This window comes from Pholis gunnellus, assembly GCF_910591455.1.
Source record: "Pholis gunnellus genome assembly, chromosome: 17".
NCBI lineage: Eukaryota > Metazoa > Chordata > Actinopteri > Perciformes > Pholidae > Pholis > Pholis gunnellus.
In genome coordinates, this window is record NC_136544.1 from 7,084,981 (window position 1) to 7,105,318 (window position 20,338).

The 20,338-nt window shown below is 46.3% G+C and overlaps 3 protein-coding genes across 7 annotated transcripts; 2 read left to right on the plus strand and 1 right to left on the minus strand.

Annotated features, from left to right (window-relative positions):
* Window positions 1-1,440: 1,440 nt before the first annotated feature.
* Window positions 1,441-5,835, minus strand: LOC306709685 (GTPase IMAP family member 8; the record flags this gene model as incomplete). The annotated part of the gene is made up of 6 exons (XM_079177932.1): window positions 5,751-5,835; window positions 4,347-4,902; window positions 3,534-3,631; window positions 3,293-3,424; window positions 1,599-2,189; window positions 1,441-1,514 (listed from the first exon to the last, which is right to left on the minus strand). Exons 1-6 carry the CDS (start codon window positions 5,779-5,781, stop codon window positions 1,441-1,443), a joined length of 1,482 nt encoding a protein of 493 aa, XP_079034058.1. The 5' UTR covers window positions 5,782-5,835.
* Window positions 5,836-7,125: 1,290 nt separating this feature from the next.
* On the plus strand, window positions 7,126-12,023 carry adsl (adenylosuccinate lyase). Its single transcript, XM_079178281.1, has 12 exons — window positions 7,126-7,396; window positions 8,799-9,002; window positions 9,221-9,265; window positions 9,540-9,619; window positions 9,759-9,930; window positions 10,008-10,054; window positions 10,207-10,297; window positions 10,802-10,871; window positions 10,975-11,122; window positions 11,248-11,428; window positions 11,516-11,692; window positions 11,814-12,023. The coding sequence occupies exons 1-12, from the start codon at window positions 7,253-7,255 to the stop codon at window positions 11,898-11,900; spliced, it is 1,446 nt and encodes a 481-aa protein (XP_079034407.1). The 5' UTR covers window positions 7,126-7,252; the 3' UTR covers window positions 11,901-12,023.
* Window positions 12,024-12,832: 809 nt separating this feature from the next.
* tmem150b (transmembrane protein 150B) lies at window positions 12,833-15,894 on the plus strand. 5 transcript variants are annotated; one of them, XM_079177914.1, is made up of 6 exons: window positions 12,833-12,932; window positions 13,491-13,550; window positions 13,667-13,734; window positions 13,994-14,121; window positions 14,233-14,431; window positions 15,328-15,894. In XM_079177914.1, the coding sequence occupies exons 1-6, from the start codon at window positions 12,868-12,870 to the stop codon at window positions 15,540-15,542; spliced, it is 735 nt and encodes a 244-aa protein (XP_079034040.1). In that variant the 5' UTR covers window positions 12,833-12,867; the 3' UTR covers window positions 15,543-15,894. The 5 variants fall into 5 exon arrangements, with proteins under 5 accessions (XP_079034040.1, XP_079034042.1, XP_079034043.1 ...); XM_079177916.1 differs by having other exon boundaries at window positions 14,233-14,410; XM_079177915.1 differs by lacking the exon at window positions 12,833-12,932 and adding an exon at window positions 12,983-13,071.
* Window positions 15,895-20,338: the final 4,444 nt, after the last annotated feature.

Here is a 20,338-nt window from a genome sequence, read left to right on the forward strand (position 1 = left end):
GTCTCACTGATGTAGAAAAAGGTAGTAAAAGCCCTATGTGAGCTCGCATGGTTCATGAGGTTATGTTGTTTCAGTAGCATGCTAAAAGCTTGATGTAGCCTATAGGATACTGCCCTGCCGCAGGGCTGCACAGTACTCCCACTCTCACGCTTTGATGCTGAGGCACGTAGCTGAATCTACCTTGTCGATAAATGCACTGGATGCGTGACCGCGGACAGCGAAGCAGAGCCAGCCCGAGCCGCTCCGCAGGGATCTGACGTGGCGCACAGTTTCAATACGGCCAATTTCCTGCAGCTGTCCCGAGCTCCTCGTGAGCATGAATGACCACGGGCGGAGGAGGTGGGCTCAGATGGACTAGATTGACTTCTGTAGATGGACGCAATTTAGTTTTTCAGCACTCGAGAACCCAAAGGAACCAATTACAACCCCAAAGTGCAAACACTGACTCTCTTCTACTTCCAGCAAACTAGAGCAAATACTCACAGGGCAACTCCACTCTGAATTAATATGTGACTTACGTCTGCAGTTTAGCAATCAGCATTAATCAGCGATTCTGTAAATGTAGCAGATTTTGCCCTGGAGGAAGCGATTCAAACCCTGACTCCCTGAGCAGAAACGAATCAAACGTTAACGCCGAGAATTGAACTATCACTTGTGTCTCAATGTGTACTTTTATGATACTGAGGGGCACAAACAACTCAGGACCTTCCTCTGCTTTCTTTCTTTTCTGATTACTGTTTGTCACAACTGTCCATGTTTCGGTTCGGTATTCGGCCGCTTTCACTCAAACCGTTTCCTTTGAATGCTTTTTTCGATTCAAACTAATTCGAAGCGAATGACAGAAATGGCACTTGATGTAGAAGGGGATGACTGCAGTTTGCAAAGTCCAGTCCAAATTCACGACACAAGTCATCAGTCTTGCTCTTCCAATAACCAAGACTGACAAACTAACTGCAGACAAATCTGACTGGTCGTGATAACATTGTCTTCTTTTGGTTTTGATTTTACGCTTTCTTTTTGTATCGGTGTAGTCTGATAGACATAGTTACAATGACGAGTAATTCTTTACTCTGCAGTGTTAAAACAGGGTCTCTTTAGCAGCAGTTGATATCTGTGTACATGCTCATGGACAGGGATCCAGCTCCGGTCCCTTGAAGCAGAAGCAGAATTTTTCTCCTCCTCTCGGGTCTGGAGGAGAGTTTGCGCCTTCAGTCCTGTTCTAGTTCTTTCTCTCGGTGATCAGTTCGGTTCGGTTCTAACACAGAGCTCCTCGGGACGAGACTCCCCGTTCCAAGTCGTTTTGTTTTCCCTAAAAACTCTCCGGAGTCGGAGCGGGGACGTTCTAGATGAGGTTTAAGTTACGTGAGGTGGTGTTTGGGCCTGCTGAAGACCGGGAACAAGGACAGAAAACGGGACCACTTTGCTTTTAGTGTGATCGTGTCACTGTAGCTGGCATCCTCGACAGTCGTCCTCAGGCTCGGTGTTGTCAGAAGAGTAAGAGCTCTCCTCGCTCACTGTCAAACGCAACACAGGTATATTAGACAGATGTATAATATGACATATAAGTGATTATTAGTGTGCAAACTTGTGTGACTTACACCACTCGGTCTGTATGGGCAGGAAGGCCTTGTCCCCGTTCTCTCTGATCATCTCCTCCATCTTATCCAGCAGGACTGACACACTTCTGTCCTTGCCAGGGATCTTACTGTCCAGCACGTGGTAATAGTTCCCACAGAACTCCAGTAGTCTTTGCAGCTCCCTCCCACCTCTGAGAATGTGCTCCTCGATGGGCGTGCGGCCCAGCCAATCACCACAGCTGAACAGCACCATGGTGTGGAGGCACGCACTGTCACCGAACAGAGTCTCTATGTGAGACAGGAGCGTCCGCCTCTTCCTGGCTGTGAGAGACGAGACGACGGGGAGGACCAGCAGCAGGGTGTGGGGTCCAGGTCGAAGGAGGGCAGCGCCGCGCTGGGACTCTTGGCGGATGCGCTTCGGGGTTCGCCTCACTGAGAACCAATCCCAGCCTGGGGTGTCGACGATTGTGATCCGCCGGCCGGATACGAGTGCCTGCCTCCTGAGGCACAACTCCGTCTCCTGGCCCGACTCAAAGTACCGACGGCCCAGAATGGAGTTCCCCACCGAGCTCTTTCCAACCCCCTTCCACCCTAACAAGAGCAGTCTCAACTCTAAACCCAGAGAGACAGACAAAGACAGAGTGAGATATGGAGAGGAAGTGGGCGAGAGAATGAGAAACCATTTGGAATATGGATGGCCCGTCTTAGTCTACTAAGATCTCTTTAGTCGATTAATCGGTTGTTTTAGTCTAAGTCTACTAAGATCTCTTTAGTCAATTAATCAGTTGTTTTGGTCTAAGTCCACTAAGATCTCTTTAGTCGCTTTAATCTGTTGTTTTGGTCTAAGTCCACTAAGATCTCTTTAGTCAATAGGTTGTTTTGGTCTAAGTCCACTAAGATCTCTTTAGTCAATTAATCGGTTGTTTTAGTCTTAAGTCCACTAAGATCTCTTTAGTCAATTAATAGGTTGTTTTGGTCTAAGTCGACTAAGAGCTCTTTAGTTGCTTTAATCTGTTGTTTTGGTCTAAGTCCACTAAGAGCTCTTTAGTTGCTTTAATCTGTTGTTTTGGTCTAAGTCCACTAAGATCTCTTTAGTCAATTAATCGGTTGTTTTGGTCTAAGTCCACTAAGAGCTCTTTAGTCAATTAATAGGTTGTTTTGGTCTAAGTCCACTAAGATCTCTTTAGTCAATTAATAGGTTGTTTTGGTCTAAGTCCACTAAGATCTCTTTAGTCAATTAATAGGTTGTTTTGGTCTAAGTCCACTAAGATCTCTTTAGTCAATTAATAGGTTGTTTTGGTCTAAGTCCACTAAGATCTCTTTAGTCGATTAATCGATTAGTCGAAAAAAGGCATTTTTACAGATTAGTCGTTTAAATCAACTCATTGATTTGTCGACAAAACCATATGAGTGTTTGTTTACCCCAGTCAGCCCTATTAGGAGCATGGAAAAGGAAAAAAAAACATTGATTGACTAGAATGAATAAGCTGTTTCCTTGAACATCAATTATGGACTGTTGTTTTCTCTGGAGAAGCGTTACGACACTCATCTGTCTCCTGTACTTTATGACCCACTCACTTATACACACTAACACGTACACAAACACGCACACACACGCACACACACACACACACACACACACACACACACACACACACACACACACACACACACACACACACACACACACACACACAAAGCCCCCCCCCCCATACCTCTGGGAGGTCCTCCAATCATCTGATCCCTCTGTCTGACGTGCTCCTCCATCCTCATCCTCTCCTCCTCCAGAGCTCTCCTGGCCTGCTCTTCCTCCAGTAAAATCAATTCGTTCACCTCAAAGTACCAGCCTGCATGACAGCAACAATAAGTAATCCACTGTTTTCAATCGGTGCTGTTTTCATTAATAATGCAATAATATGACTTCATATTACATATCACTTAATATGAAAAACAAACCTTGGTTGTCGGTGATCATTTCCTCCACCTTTTCCATCAGCTCGGGTACCTGCGTGTTGTCCTCTGTGTCTTTCCGAGTGTTATCGAAGGCGTGGTACCTGCAAGTGGATGAAAAAACACATTTTTAAAGGGGCACTCCACCAATTTTACACAGAGTTCATTTTACTCATCTGAAGGAGTCCTACTTCAGCTTATGAAAACAACACCAGTGATGTCATCAGGGTTAGTGAGTCAGGATATCTCGGCCTCTGGCGCGTTGTTATTTTTTTAATCCGTCTTTCGTCAGTCCCCTGACTTTACAAAAATTCAATACTAAATCACTGGAGTGCCCCTTTAATCAATGCAAACCACATTTTATGGTTTAAACAATTTGATAATTACAGATGCAGAAGTCAGCCGTGAAAAGAGTACTCCACCACCCACAATGCAACTTGACTGCGAGTGGGGAGTTTTGGGTGTGTTATGCTTGTAGCGGCTAATGTTGCTCCACACCCCCAGATTTGATACATTTTTCAAACTTGTAGTCATCAGCCCCAACGGACGCTGACTCAAGTGACATCACATGAGGCAATTTATCAGATTTTGAGCAGGTCCTTCCGGAGCCGCAGAAGGCTTATTACAACATGTTTCACATTATGCAGTAGTAGCCTATACTGCACACACAGTTCCCCTTCAAGCTGCCTATTTATCCACAAGATACTGTAACTATTTGTGATTGTTTTGCTTGCACTAACAAAGAATTGACACAGACTGTTTAGAGATCGATTTTCTGTGAACTCAAAGAGAGAAGGGAGAGAAAGAGAAACACTGTACCTGCTTCCACATCTCTCCACCAGCCACTGCAGGGACTCGCCAGTGTTCGCTATGTGCTCCTCAATGAAGACCCCTTTGGGCAGCTTGTCCACCCCGGTGAAGACCACCATGGAGTACCTCCAGGTCCCTCCACCCAGGGCCCCCAGCTGCTCCTCTGCGGCCCTCCTCTCCGTGTCAGTGAAAGGCTGGGTGATCGACACCACCAGCAGGATGGCGTGGGGTCCGGGAGGGCAGAGAATGGCCCCCATGCACGGCCCCTCGCAGTCCAGGCTCGGCGGGGGCCGCGTCGGGTTGTCCGACTCTGCGCCGGCGTTGTCGTTGCTGTCAGCTTCGGGGTTGTCCTCCGGGTCGCTGGGGATGGCCCACGGCGGGGTGTCCACCACGGTGACCCGTCGGCCGTAGATCTCCGTCTGGCCAACGTTGCTGTGAGTAGTCTCTGTCCCAACGTCGAAGACCTCATCCCCCAGGATGCTGTTGGCGGTGGAGGTCTTACCAGACTGTGGCCCCCCAAGGATCAGCAGTCTGCGCTCAGGGGGGTGTCGGCCCCTGGGGTCCCCTGTTGGAACACAGAAAAGATTAAGACTGGAGGTTCCTCACAATGATGGGCTTGTTCATTCTTATTTCTAATGATCTTTATCTTTTATTTTGTTTCAATCTCTTGTTCTATCTCTAAAGTAGGGTTTTGCCAAAGTGCTTTTTGGAGAAGCGTCTGCATTGTTTCCACAACAACATACAGCCTTATCCCCTCTCCTAATGCACTCATTTCTGTCCTCGCTCCTTACATTTCCTCTGTGCGCCCCTCTTATCTGAGCTCCTTGTTACCTTATACCTCCTCTCCTTAACTGCCCCCTCTTTCACTCTTGTCCTTATCCCCCTAACCCGCCTCCCAGCATATCTCCTTTTTGTTTTCCTCCGTCCTTAGCCTTCGGAGAAATTGGGTCGGAGCGGATGAGCCTTGGACTCCGTCCAGAGAGAATGGCGTGTGGAGTGAACGTGATTCAGTGAAAGTTAAATGAAGGCGATAAATGTTTCGATGAACGGCATCACAGGCGAATATGAATTTTTCGGAGGATGGCAACAGGAACGACGCCTGCTCTGTCTGACAAGAGGGGAGAACATCGGAGGAGAGGGAGGTTTATTGATTCTGTTACTCACCACTGCTGACACACTTTCCCTGTGAGCTGCTTAACACAGGAAGTTGACCCAAGCAACAGTTTCCGAGTATGTTTTGGTCCAAACGTGAAACGGCTCTGAGGTTTTTTTTACCCCGGATGCTGTGACTGAGTGAACGGTGATGGTGGTGGTGTGTGTGTGTGTGTGTGTGTGTGTGTGTGTGCGGGGGGGGGGGGGGCGGGGGGTGAAACCTGCAGCGAGGTGTGCAGCAAAGGATGAAAGCCCACTTACCAGTGTCAGAGGCAGAGGACACAGCAGCCATCTTGTGTGTAGAACCTCTGGCTTCCTCCTCCTCAGCCCCCCTCCTCCTTCTCCTTCTCGCCTCCACGGTGGATTCCTCTTCTATCGAGGCTATAGCCTCTTCAGAAAGCGACGGATCCCGTGTGGCGTGCGAAAGGCTGGCAGCTCAAATGCTTCTTTGCTCTCTCTTTCACTCTAACCCTCATTCTACTGCAGTGTAGCTCACTCTACCCTCTGTTCCCTGTGTCTACCCCTGCCTCCCTTTCTCTCCTCATACCTCCTCTGCCATTCACCCTCTCTTCTCCCCCCCCCCCCCCCCCCCCCCCTCTTTTTTTTAATCTATTATCCCTCCACACCCCCTCACCCCACTATGGCTCTTTACCGTCCTTCCCTCTGTGGCTTCTCTCCCCGCTCCGTCTTTTGTCTTATTTATCTGTCCAAGCAGAGGGGACAGATTGTGCAATGCAGGAGACAGGAAGCCAAATCCACCCCTGCAGCAGCAGCTCCAGAAAGATGTCTCGTCATTTTTTTCCAAGCAAAAACAGAGGGAGCTGTTCCTCCCACTTGCTCGTATCACACAGCAGCAGCAGCAGCAGCGTGGCACTGGATGCAGACTGCAGTCAGGAGGACAGTTAGAAAGATGGATAAACAGAGAGAGAGAGAGAGAGAGAAGGAGAGAGAGGGCTAAAGAGAGAGAGAGAGAGAGAGATAGAGAGAGAGAAAGGGAGAGAGAGGGAGCACTCTGTTCTCTGTTTACAGCTGGATGTATTCCCCAGCTGCTGCATCATGCACAAACACAATTATTTATATGATGCCCGCAGATGTAGAAACACTGCGAGGCAGGGAGGGGATGTATGCTGCATGAATACATTTAAATATTGATATATAAGACATGCAACCACCGCTTACATAATACACGAAAGCTCCCATAAATAGCAGATGACTGTAAGACCGTTATCTAATTGCATTGAATTCAATGCACTGTCACCATAGTATGAGTCATTTCTGAAGGATGCTCTGAAAAATGAAATGAATGAGCTCATGCTTGGCTCCTTAACAGCTTAATTATGTACGCTACATTGCGAGATACATTCACGGACCCACGGGAAATGGTGTAGAAAAGACGGTTAAAAAAAACATTAGTTGTATGTAGTTATAAGACAGTAATAACCATGATGATACATTGTGTAACGTGTGCTGACGTAACGTTACTTGCACACGTTTTTTTTACTCTGTTGCGTCGCAGCTGTTTTGAAAAAAACAATTGAAGAGCAATTAGGCGATGACCTCAGTCGAGCCTCCCCGTGACAAGTGTCGCACGCGGACCTCACGCCGTACGCCGACTCGTAGTGTCGTAAAAAACGCTCCTCCCCGTCCATGTGATGCTACAAGCTTCCGAAGGCGGAGCGGCTACTTGGGGAAGCTAACGTGTGTAGGTGAAGTTGCGGGGAAGACTTTTGTGTTATTAGCGAAAACCAAGTCGTCTCACAAACATGGAGGGAGCTGACGAGTTCATGAAGTACCGTTCCCCGCTGGTGTCGCGGTACGCCAGCAAGGAAATGGCCTACAACTTCAGTGACAGGAAGAAGTTCACAACCTGGAGGAAGCTGTGGATCTACCTGGCCAAGGCTGAGAAGGTTTGACACATTGTAGCTTGCAGAATAGCAACCGTAACCTGCGTCCCTGCCAGCGGTTTGTGTATAAATGCACTATTCTTCATGCTTTATGAACTTAAGTGTGCGACCTTCAGAGAGCCCTATCAAGTTCCCTCCCCTAAATATAGTTTTATGGAGGACCCCCCCCCCCCCCTCTTTAGGAGCTCCCTGCGGGGTTGTCAGGTCCCGAGCCAAGCAGAGTTGTGTGTGCTCCATGTAGCATACAATAAGAAGAAGAACAAACGGAGGGAAATCATTTATCATAATTCAAGTCTTTTCAATTGTATTAGGTTTGATTTACACAGAAACCATAAATATATTGTTTAATCTGATTTATAGACATAATTCAAATTTCCTTTTTTATTTATACATTTTAACAAATGAAAGTCAAATGTAGCAATTAAAGTAGAACGATCAGTTACAGATGCAAACATACCTTTGTATTCTAGGATACCAAATACTACTATTTATTTATTTTTTACCATGGACTGTTTGTCCTGCATTTAGACGCACCAAATACTGTGCCTGTGTTCTTTACTTTGATAACCAGAGACAGGAAATCCCCCACTGTCAAGTATCACGCCTAGAATATACATCATCAGTACATTTGCACACTCAAACCCAATACTCTGAATACATTTGGATTCTTTGGAAACTTGTTGTCTTTTCAAAATGTAGAATAAATGAACGAGTGAGTCTGTACTGATGGCGTCAGGGCTTATTCGAAAGTACCCTCGGAAACCTCTCGTCCCAAACCAGACAGCGCATGTGATCCCTTTAAGGTCCTGGTGACAGACCCTCTCTCACACGCATCACCTCACATGACCACTCACTAATTAGGACTGATCAGAGTCCAATCTTTTCTACATTTCCAGTGTTTCTGATCATCAGGGGGTTTAGCTTTGCCACAGTTTTGCCACAGTGCAGAGTTAGCGAGGCCTGTGGCTGCCGCTGTGTGGCCCGTGAGTGAAAATAGCATGCAAGTGAATGTCACAGTAACAGGAGACCGCCTCACCGAGGGGGCTGCATGTTAACAGTCCAACGGCCTAACCGCCGCAGCCTTTTTGTAGCTCAATTTCCCAACTAACCCATTCTGTAGTCCCATCACATGACGGCTCAATCACTATCGAAAAAAACAACCTTCAATCTAATCTAATCAGGATCTCACGAGGAGAGCACATGCCTGTCAAGACTGTAGAAAAGAACATCTGTCTCCTGTTCAAACATCTTAAAGTGACATGACCTTTTTTCTTTTATATCTTGAAAGAATGAGAAAAGAAATGAAAGTAACCGGGCTAATATATTCCATTCTCTAACTAGATAAATAGCAAAGTCCTCCCTTTGTTTTCACCGTGTCTGTGTCTCCCTCGTTCTCCTCCTCCAGGCTTTGGGTCTTCCCATCACGGACGCCCAGATTCTGGAGATGGAGAGCCACCAGGTGGACATTGACTTCGCCATGGCGGCCGAGGAGGAGCGTAAGCTCCGGCACGACGTCATGGCCCACGTCCACACCTTCGCACACTGCTGCCCCACTGCTGCCCCCATCATCCACCTCGGTGCCACCTCCTGCTACGTGGGAGACAATACTGTAATTATGATGCACTGCTTTTCTATCGATTACGTGTAACAATCTCATATTTTCTCTCCCACTTATCTCATTAATGATGAAACGACTTCAACAAGGATCAGTTGCTATGTGCCCTCGGAAAAAAAAAAAAAAAATTCCCATCTATAACATATAGCTCTGCATTGGGATTAAGCGAGTAGTTCTGATGTTCCCTAAGTGGTTCTGTGTTTCCTCCTCAGGATCTGATTATGCTGCGTGATGGATTTGACATTCTCTTGCCTAAGGTGAGGCTCAGCTGTTTGCCAGAAAACACACACATGCTCGCACACGCACGCATTCAGTTGTGCATCTAATTGTGATATTTTTCTACAAGCCTCAGCTGTTCATTAACGAGTCAACAATGTAGAAATCATCGCCGCAGTAATTCTCCCTTTGCAGTGTTTTCTTACATCACACGTGGAATACATAAATAAGCTAAACATGCGAGGGGTTGCATGGGCCTGAGTAACATCGGTGTGTTACGCAATAATTCCCCACTAAAGCCCTTTTTCTCCACAGCTGGCCAGAGTCATTGACAGACTGGCAAACTTTGCAGAGCAATACGCTGACCTCCCCACGCTCGGCTTCACACACTACCAGTGAGTCCGAATACGGCTGCGGGTCGTCCCGTCAAGACGCGTCCCGTTTGCAATGTTTCCCCCTTGGCTGTAATTTCTCTGACCAAGAACCACGCAGCGTTTACATATTTCCTTCCTCCTCTTCCTCCTCTGCCTGCAGGCCTGCCCAGCTGACCACGGTAGGAAAGCGAGCGTGTCTCTGGCTGCAGGACTTGGCCATGGACATGCGGAACCTGCAGCGAGCCCGCGACGACCTGCGTTTCCGGGGAGTCAAGGGGACCACCGGCACCCAGGCCAGCTTCCTGCAGCTCTTTCACGGCGACCATGACAAGGTATACATCGTCCCTGAATCACATGTGGACAATGACGGAGATTTTTGGATTATAAATGTAATATTTTCCTTCATCAGGTGGAAGATCTCGACAGAATGGTGACAGAGATGGCTGGCTTCAAAAAGTAAGATAAACATTGAGTCCTTTCTGTTCTCTCAGGGATGTGCTTATTATGACACAAGACCAGCAGACATGGATATGATGTACAGTTATTGTGTAAATGAGGTTGGTGTTATGTGTTACGAGCCCTGATGGTGTTGTTCCCGTGCTTCACAGAGCCTACCTGGTAACAGGACAGACTTACAGCCGTAAGGTGGACGTGGACTGTCTGTCCAGCCTGGCCAGCATGGGAGCTACTGTTCACAAGGTAAGCTGCAGGAGCCGGAGACACGTGGAGCAACGTGGCCATCTAGTGGTGATTTAACGGCATGATTAACGAGTGCATGCACGCTTATGGACTTGCTCTTTTTTTTCCGACCTGACTTTTAAAGTATGAATTTGACATGAGGGACGCACCGAGCAGACTTTTTCAGCCCTGATACCGATACCGGGGCTTTGGGTATCGGCCGGTACCGAGAAATGATCCGATACCAGTGTTTAATCAAAAAGCTGTGTGGAAGTGATTGGGATCAACTTTTGATGCGTAAGGCAACATCCGGCGTGACTTAAACATTTCTTTCTTAGCTTTGTAAAACAAAAATCTAACTGAAAAATACATAGATATGGATGTGCTGAATTGATCTTTATTAAAACGATAGCGTCTGATACCAGATTGGCCCGTTGTCCCCAACAACCGATTCCAGATTTCAATCCGTATCTGACCGATATTAGTATCGGTGCGTCTCATCTTCCATCCGTCTGTCTGCTGCAGATCTGTACAGACATCCGCCTGCTCGCCAACCTGAAGGAGCTCGAGGAGCCTTTTGAGAAGGAGCAGATCGGTACAGTCACCCATTGCCCGCCTCACACCGGTCACATCCTCACGCATTGTCCTGTGATGCAGGCATCAGCCAACAAGAAGTTGTTGTCTCCTTCCTCCTCCAGGCTCCAGCGCCATGCCCTACAAGAGGAACCCCATGCGCGCAGAGCGTTGCTGCAGCTTGGCCCGACACCTGGTGGCGCTGTTGGCCGACCCGCTGCAGACCGCGTCGGTCCAGTGGCTGGAGAGGACGCTGGACGACAGCGCCAACAGGTCATACTGATATGCTTATGTGGCAACCCACAGTGTTACTGAATCAGCTTTGGGTATCCGGGCTCTGATTTGGTGCTGGATCATTCAGAGGCTTTACTCATTTCACCCCCTTCGCTCGTGTGCAGGAGGATCTCCCTGCCCGAGTCCTTCCTGACAGCTGACATCATCCTCAGCACCCTGCAGAACATCACAGAGGGACTGGTGGTCTACCCCAAAGTCATCGAGAGACACATCCGCCACGAGCTGCCTTTCATGGCCACGGAGAACATCATTATGGCCATGGTGCAGGCTGGAGGAAACAGACAGGTATTTTGTTTCTAGTTTCAGTCAGTTTGTAATCCTTCATGGAATCAACTTTAGCGCCTTAAATGTCATCTTGTCTCCGTCCTTCAGGACTGCCACGAGAAGATTCGTGTTCTGTCCCAGGAGGCAGCAGCCGTGGTCAAGCAGGAGGGCGGTGATAACGACCTGCTGGCCAGAGTCCAGCGGGACCCTTACTTCGCCCCCGTCCTGGGGCAGCTGGACGCCATACTGGACCCCAAGACCTTTATCGGCCGCGCTCCCCAGCAGGTACGACATGAGCCGCCCCCACCACCCCCTCGTCTCTACTCTAGCTGGCATCCTGACCGCTCCTCTGGCATTACAGGAGTATCTGTACACTAATGAGGTCTAATGTGTTCCTCTCGTCCAGGTGACCAGGTTCCTGTCTGAAGAAGTGCGCCCCATGCTGGAGCCGTACAGGGCTAAGATGGATGTCAAGATCGAGCTTGAGCTCTGATACACACACACACACACACACATTGATACGATGACTCGCACACAAGCCGAGAAAAGGCGACTTCATCATGGTGTGTGGCCATGCTGAACGCTCCACCTCAATAAAGAACAATCACTGGATGAATCATCTTAATCATGGTGTTTTCATTTCTGCCTGCTGCATTTTAAATAGTTGAATAAAAGGTGATATACTCAAAGTCATACTTTAAAAAAACTCAAACAGATGGTGATTAATGACAATGTGGTCATAAATGATGTGAGGAATGTTTCTATTGACCGAAACCAAAGGTCATATGTGCTGCAAGGATGTTTATAACCTGTGTCGTCGTAACAAAAAAAAGAAGCTAATTAAACACTAAAGTGAATTATTAATCCGCTACTTTATTTCCTGAAAGATCATTCCTCACCACCAAAGCCTGAATATGGCTAATGTTTCACTCATTACTATTTATACCGTTCACGATGAGTGTTTAGACTTTCAGCTAACGGAAAGCGGAAGGTAATCTTTGGAGGAGAGAAAACCCTCGGTTAGAATTGGGAGGGACTGGCTCAAAGTCCAGCACAACCCCGACATAGAAACGCTTACCGTACCTAACGGTGTAGTGCAGCACTTGATAATTCCCAGAGCAGAGAATAAAGTGAGCTGCTTTTTTGGTTTGTTGTTAAGAATCCCAACATTTCCAAATTTTTTTCACCCGCTCGATGTACACCCGCCCTCCAGCTGTGACCACAAACATCATATTGTGATGATCATATTGATGGTGTGAAGGTGACTTAACACTCGGTGTGTGAGACATCAGGACAAAGTGCAGCGGTGTCCGAGCTCCCACCATCTGTTAGTGTCATTATGGTAAAGGTGAGGATGGAAAGAGCGGCTTTGTGTGGGTGTGTTTCTACCCAACCTATGACCACTTTGTGTTGTGTGGGAGCGGTGGTGGTGGTGAAGGTTTCCCTTCAGCTGTAGCAACATGTGGCTGTGGGCATTGCTCCCTGTCTGCCTGGCTGTCTTTGGCACTGTGGGCATTTGGACTGTGTGAGTATTTAGCTCCTTTTTATTAACACTTTCTTGCTGTTTTTACAGAGGTTTGGAAGTGATCTTTATTGAGACCTCCTCTGTCCATAATGAGGATTTGTCCACAACAAGCAGCATTTACGGCAGTAAGACATTGTGGGTTAGTACCTTTGCAAGGCTGTTAAATAAAAAAAAAAGTCTTTCATGAAAATACTGTTTTCTTAATGTAATGATTGATGACGTCTACGGTAAGCTGCAACGAATGGCACCGTAAATGTGAACACCTGCACCTTCTCGGACCAAGAGCCAACTCCTGCCAGAGCGCTGGGGAAAGGGAAGGGAGCAAAACTATGTATTTATTTATATTATATATTCATATGGTAATGCTGCAAATTAAAGTTTACAAAGGTTAGGTTATCAATAAAGTACTTCCCTACCAGTTGGTAGAAAGGAGGAAGTACAGGGGTAACACATGTGCATGAAGGAGGGACCTAGCAACACGTTAAACTGTAAATATGTTTCCAATGATTCATCAGCCTATGCGCTAACATAAATAATAACCGATTTCCTTCCTGTTAGGTTTGCTGTAGCCGTATCAAATGGATCAGTCAACCTCACGGAAAGAGTCCCTTACATCAGGTTGGTATGATTCCACTGAGAGATGAGAGATGATGGAAAATCATTTAAGTGAAGCGATACTAGATGTTGAGCCAAATTGATGTTGAATGATGATCGTATTCTCATCCTCCCGTTAGTCAGTGTGGCTCTTACCCCCCTCAGAGCTGCCTCTTCTCCCAGACCTGCAGCATCTGCTCTGTTTTAGGTAACGCTGCATATATTCTAACATTCTTGGTAGTATAAAAAGTCCTGTCCATCATATGCTCCAGTCCTCCAAATTGATTTCCTATCGATCAAGGCTGTAGTAGTGAAGTCTTGGACATGATTTTCTTTATTATCATCCCAACATATGGACCAGGGGTCGTTCAATGTAAAGTTGACTTTGTTTTTCCTGAATAATTCCGTTGATCAATTCATCTGAAGTGTCTTCTGCCCTCGTCTCTCTCCGTGTCGGTGTCTCTCAGCCCTGTGGATCGTGGCGATCCGTTTCCAGCAGGTTAGGGACTGTGGTAACCACGGGAAGGCCAACGTAGCCAGCATTGTTTTGGGATTCATCTCCTCCGTAGGAATCTCCATCATTGGCAACTTCCAGGTAACAACTTTCAAAAAGAAATGAAAAGAACAATATAGGACTTTGATTTCTCTTTCTCTGACCCATAATAATCACTCGGTGCTCACTACAACCTCGCCTCCCTCTGTCAAGCAATCCGTCTTAAATAGTATTCACCTCTTGGGAGCGTTCCTGGCTTTCTTCCTGGGCCTGGCCTACTTCTGGGTTCAGCTGTTTCTAACCTATAGAGCGCAGCCGTCTCAGGACCGATGCTGGGTCGGGCCCGCCCGGGCCACCGGCTGCATCCTCTGCACCATCCTGGTCATCGCTAGTATCCTTCCAAACGCATGCTGTAAGAAAAGAGAAAGCTAAATTGATACTTGTGTCCTTGTGAGGAATAATAGGATTATTAGGAATACAAGGATTATTAAAAAGGAATGTGTGCTTATTGTTGCAACCACATGTAATGCACAGCTTTTCATTGTCTATAGTGGTCCCAAAACCGTTTTGTCTCCATCAACACCACTATGAACCAAACGTGTTCATTTGAACTGATTTTACACTGGATGATATTTAACGTTATTAATTATGCTACATTTCAACAATTGATCCACTATGTTTAACTATCTATTTCAACCTTTATCCATACGTTTGAGCCATTTTAAATAAACTATTAACCAACCAAACGCTAACTATTTAGATTTATCCACTTTTTATTAATGTATCTAACTTTTAACCTAACTATTTCAACTGTTTATAAATTACTTTTAGCTAACTACATCATATCCATTATTTTTGGCTGTACTTACATTTATCCATCACTTTTAGCTAACTGTTTAGTGGGTTAGGGTGTAATCAGTTATTGCCACGATTAAGTCTTAAAATCTCTTAAAAAGATGCGATATATACTGTGTATATATATGCTGTATATATTCTTTAAAGATGTATATTATTAAATGACATATTGAGCTCATGTTGAATGGCAGCGTGCATGTGTAAAGCGTGTTTTGAAAGGTCCCTCACATTGTTTGCGACCACAAACCAGGACAGGAAGCTGCAGACAGAGAGGAAGGGGCTGAGAATTCAAACACAAACTACGTCTCGTGGGTCACACAGGCGTAACACACTCCCAAGTGCCCAATGTTGTCAATGAACCTGCGAGCCAAAATCACATTTTTCTTTTTAAACAACTACTTGATTTGCATTTATTTAGTGTTGCACTCCTTGACCGCTCTTTCCCTCCTTCAGTGGTCGTTCTCCACACCAAAGGCTCTCCCTCCGGGGCTGCTGTGTGTGAATGGGCCTTGGTCATGTTGTTCTTCTGCCTGTTTGGCCTTTTTGCAGCCGAGTTCAGACACATCGACTGCCACCGCCTCGCTGTACAGAAACAAGCTGCTCTTGCGATCGACCGCGGCCCTGCCTCGGTAGAAGTCAATGGTTATGTCGCAAATGCACTCAGCTGAGCGCACGCAAGTGCCTGTGGCTCAGAAACAACAATCTTAACTGCAGTCGCCATTTTAGTCACAATGACTGTGCATTAGTGTCACAATATTTGATATACCAAACTGTATAATATATTTTTGTATTTGCTATTTTGAAAGATGGAATAATATCAGGTTTGAAAGCTGTATATTTGAATACTTGAACATTTTTTATTTCACACTTTGTCTCAAGTGCAAGATTTTCCTTTTTATGTTGATCAACACATGAGAGTAAAGAACACGTTGTCTTTCTATTTCTTTAAAATGATAATCTGATGATTAACTGATTATTCGTCTGACTGAGTCTGTAGAACGTAAACTGCAATAAATGTGCACTGACACACGGTGGCACCATTCAACTATCATTCAATCTGCACAGTGCTCTGACGTCTATTCAATAATCCCCCTTTAAAGGTACTATATGTGATACATTTATCCACAGATCATTCACTCGTACATATGTCGTTGTCTCTAGTATTTTGCCCTCTTCCTTCTCTCAGCACTGTACTCTATAACAACGCCTGTTATTAGAGCACAGACAGAGAATACCAGGAAAAGTCTGGTTTTCTTCTCCCTCGCTCACCACCTGTCAGCTGGATGTAATACAATAGAGGACGGGGAATAGAAACAGAGGATGGAGTTATACAGGAAAGGTTTTGTTAGCAAGAGAGACAATAAAGTTTCCTTTAGACATAATGCATAATGAGAACTGTAACCCACTATTTAATACATTTAAGCTTTTATTTTGAAGGGACTTTTGCAAAAATGACTGATCAAAGACCTGCAATACTAATCAAAATGCCTGTTAGTCCATAATAGAAATCTTTTCTGCACATTGAAGTTGCCCTTCACAGCCACAGTAACTGCACTGACCAGTAGGGGCGCTGTGGAGCGATGCCGGCTGACGGTCATTAATCCGGATGGGAAAATAGAGCTCTGGCGCCGTGCCAGCATGTTTTTTGGAAGATGCCTCTAGTTTAGACAGAGGTTGGACATTCAGCACAATTTGTCAGGGCTATTTGAGAAGGGCAAAACAATGGAGCTCTCTCAGCCACGCCGATAGTGGGAGAGGTCCTCCTCTTGGCTCCGGCACCCGAACCATGTCTCTCATCCAACATCTGTTTATTTACACATATCGTCTCGGGGTCCGTTGCCACGGTCTCTGGTGATCACATTTTTCACTGTTATTTGTATTTTTTATTGATGTCATTATAAAAAAAAAATAAAATGACTGGGAGCACGTAGGGAAGCTTGTGCTGGGAATACATGGGCCCCCTGTGTCCTGCTGTGTCCCGACAGCATTCTTTCACATACTCCGTGCTGTGTGATCACCAGAGGGGAGCTTTGACGAGCGGGCACAGGGATCAGACGGACAGCTCGGAATTCTATGGGAATTTCTCAAGTGCTGTTGGTTACCAGTGGTTTCTGCTGCAGAGCAGCATGCAGATTCGCAACTTACACTTGGTGGTTGAACGATGCCATCTCAGGTCTCTGATAAACCTGTTTACTGCAGCTGATCGGCAACGTGAACTTCAGGTCGCTCTTGTGACGCCTGTATTTACTCCAAAATCCAGAGCAGCGCTGGGAGGAGAAGTTGGGAGAACTTGGTTGTCTCCTACCTTTGCATTCAAACTTTTGAGCCCGCTGAGGCCTCAGACATACATACAAGTTCACCTCAGGGTGTGAATATTTGTGTTTGAAAGTGCAATCTATCTTGGTCTGCTGAAATGACGATATGTTCTTGAATTACACTGCAGGTCCTACAGAGGAATTCAGAGGGAAAGCGTTGGCGCCAAAATACTCTTGGCCCTGCTGTTTTCATTAGTGAGCATAAAAGGCATCTGATAAAGTAATAAAACTCATAACATCACCTGTAGCGATGTGCAACGACTGGGAGGCCCTTGATGTAAATGTCAGAAAAAAGGTCTGGATCCTCTATTGTTGTGAAGGAGAACATGGTTTATGTGACGCCCGCCTTGTTGCTTTTGACTTTGATTCAAGAAACGAGGTGCATGCTTTCGAGGCCTATACTGTAATCTCTCCCAACACCTGCTCGCGCTCTAGTCCCTCTTATCCCCTCAACGGCTCTCCACCAGAAACAATAGCAGGGCCTTCCTATCATGCGGCGGAGCAGTCGCCTCCGACTTCGCTATCAGAAATCGCTCGGCTCGGCTTCTCCGAAACAAGCCTGTCAGCTCTTATCGTCGGGGAGCCAAATCCTGGGCATTCCGTCTCGAAAAGGCCACTTCATCTGCAAGACAGCTGGATCTGCCAAAACGTGAAGGACCGGAGAGGAGTTAAGTGTTGGGCAGAATAGTTAGTGAGAAGGAGATGAAGAGGATAAGGGGGAGGGCAGATACAGAAGAGAGATGGGATTGTCCAGAAGTGACAGAGCTAGATCCAGAGACTGATCTAGAGAAGCAAGAGAAAGATTGACTGAATGATAGTCAGAAGAGAGAGAGAGAGAGAAAAAAGAAGAGTGGGCACCAGCAGCTGTGATCTCACCCTCCTCTATACTCTCCTCTGGCAGCGGCATCCAGAAAGCTGCCCTTTCGCTGAAAAATGCCAAGCGCACCACATTCCACCGCCACACAAAGGCCCTCCCTCGTCTCAGCTGCACGGGCACAATCAGACAAGGGATAATTATATAATTAGGCTGGCTGGTGCAGACAGGGGACCGTCAGATGGTGTGTTGGTGTGTCATATTTATGTTATCAGACAATGAAGAGAGTCTGGTCTTATCAGAGGAGGCAGCGGAGTGTGTGGGGGGGCTCCAGCTGTGGCACTTAGGAACAGATTGTCGTGATAGAGAATAACGGGTCGATAGTCAGCATGTGGCGAGGCCGTCATCAGGGCCCGTATTGTGGCCGAGCCTTGGTGTGTGTGTGTGTGTGTGTGTGTGTGTGTGTGTGTTTTGGATCCTGTGATATGTGAAGAGGTGGGGACTTTCGGGGCTCCGACAACCAGAAACATTGAAGACCAAATTGAATGGATGGCATGGAGCTGGATGGTACTTAACTCCGCTAAATGTATAAAAGTGGATATTATCACAATCCTCTTTGATAGGATTTGTAGGCTACTCATTGGAGTGGGCATGCTGGACATTTCAAACTATTATCCATTACTTTCATCTTTGAGCTAACTAGCTAATTTAGCTAATTTCAGCAATTTACCTTTTGCCATTCCAACCATGGGTTCACTCCCTTTAGCCTTTTCAACTTGTATCCATTGCTTTTAGTTAACTGTTTATCCAGTGCTCAATCTACTTTGACTGTTTATAATTACTATTCTAAGCTGTCTACTTTAAACATGTATCCAATAGATTACTTGTTCTGTTTTAGCTTTCTAGCTAATTTAGCTAATTTCAACCATGTGTCCACTTCTTTTAGCTGTTTCAATTATCATCCCACACATTTAGCTGCCTGCTTGATCTAGTTTAACAAAGTATCCATTACTTTTAGCCAACTGTTTCAACTTCTCTGCTCGCTTGCCAACAACTTTGCATGCCCTGTAACACCTGAACACATGGTGGTGTTCAGGTGTTACAGGTGACTCAATACGTGGATATATTTTTTTTAAATTAGTCATAATATATGTTTTTTTCAAATGCATTCAGTCACTCCCCAACCTGTCCGTAGACCCTTGGTAACGTGCTGCAGTGGGCCTACCCATCGCTGCAGTACATGACCACTAAAATTGCCAAACAGACCACCTCTTCCCTCTTGTCGAGGCTGGATCCACGCTCCCAGACGAGAATTGAGCCAGTGTCCCGCTCAGTTGGCCACCGCCCAAAAATCTCCCCTCGCACCGTGGCCTTGGCTTTGGGTGTGTCTCCACTCGCACGGGACAGCACAGAATAGACTATTGTTGATCGCACAAGACAGCGAGCCAGGGGAAGAGGGAGGGGGGTGGTGTTGGGCAAGGGAGATGGTGGGGGGGGGGGGAGAGAAATTAGCTTTTAACGAGCGAGCGAAAAGCACATGGACAATGAGGCATATGGCTCCCCTCCCACTTACATGCGCGTGCACTGATGCAGAGCCACTGGACATTTCTTCACACACACACACACACGCGCACACACACACACACACACACACACACAGTGCCCAGTCTTTCTTCCGCCAAGGTTTCCACATACATGTATTTTTGTTTTGAGATCAACATTGTGCACAAGACGCTTATGACAAACTGCAGGCATCTGATATGTCATCAGGCCCATGCATGTGCACAATGATGTGTATCAAGAGACACGCACCAATGCACAAACATCAAGTAGCTTTAAAGAAAACACGTCTGCGCTTTAGGAAATAAGCTTGTTCGCTATCTTGCAGACAGGTACATGAGAAGATCGGTAGAACTCTCGTATCGTTACGATAAATATGAAGCTGCAGCCAGCAGCCCGTTAGCTTAGCTTAGCACAAAAACTGGTAACGGGGTAAACAGCTTGCCTGGCTCTGTCCATAGGTAACAGAATCCGCCTTCCAGTGACTCTAAAGTTAGCTAATTAACACGTCACGGCTCATTTGTTTAAGCACTACATAAATTAAGGTGTAAGAGCGACGTTATTATGTGCAGCACCGTCTTAATGACTTCCTGGTTGCCTGGTAACCTCACAGTGACCACAAGACTGCGGTGCCCGGCTAAGAAGTAGTCCTGGATTATTTTGTGAGTGGATTTTGTTACCTTTGGACAGAGCCAGGCTAACATGTTTCCAGTGTTTTACTGGTGCAAAACATTGGTGAAACACAGGTATTTTGTGCCAAAATAAAGTCTGCAAA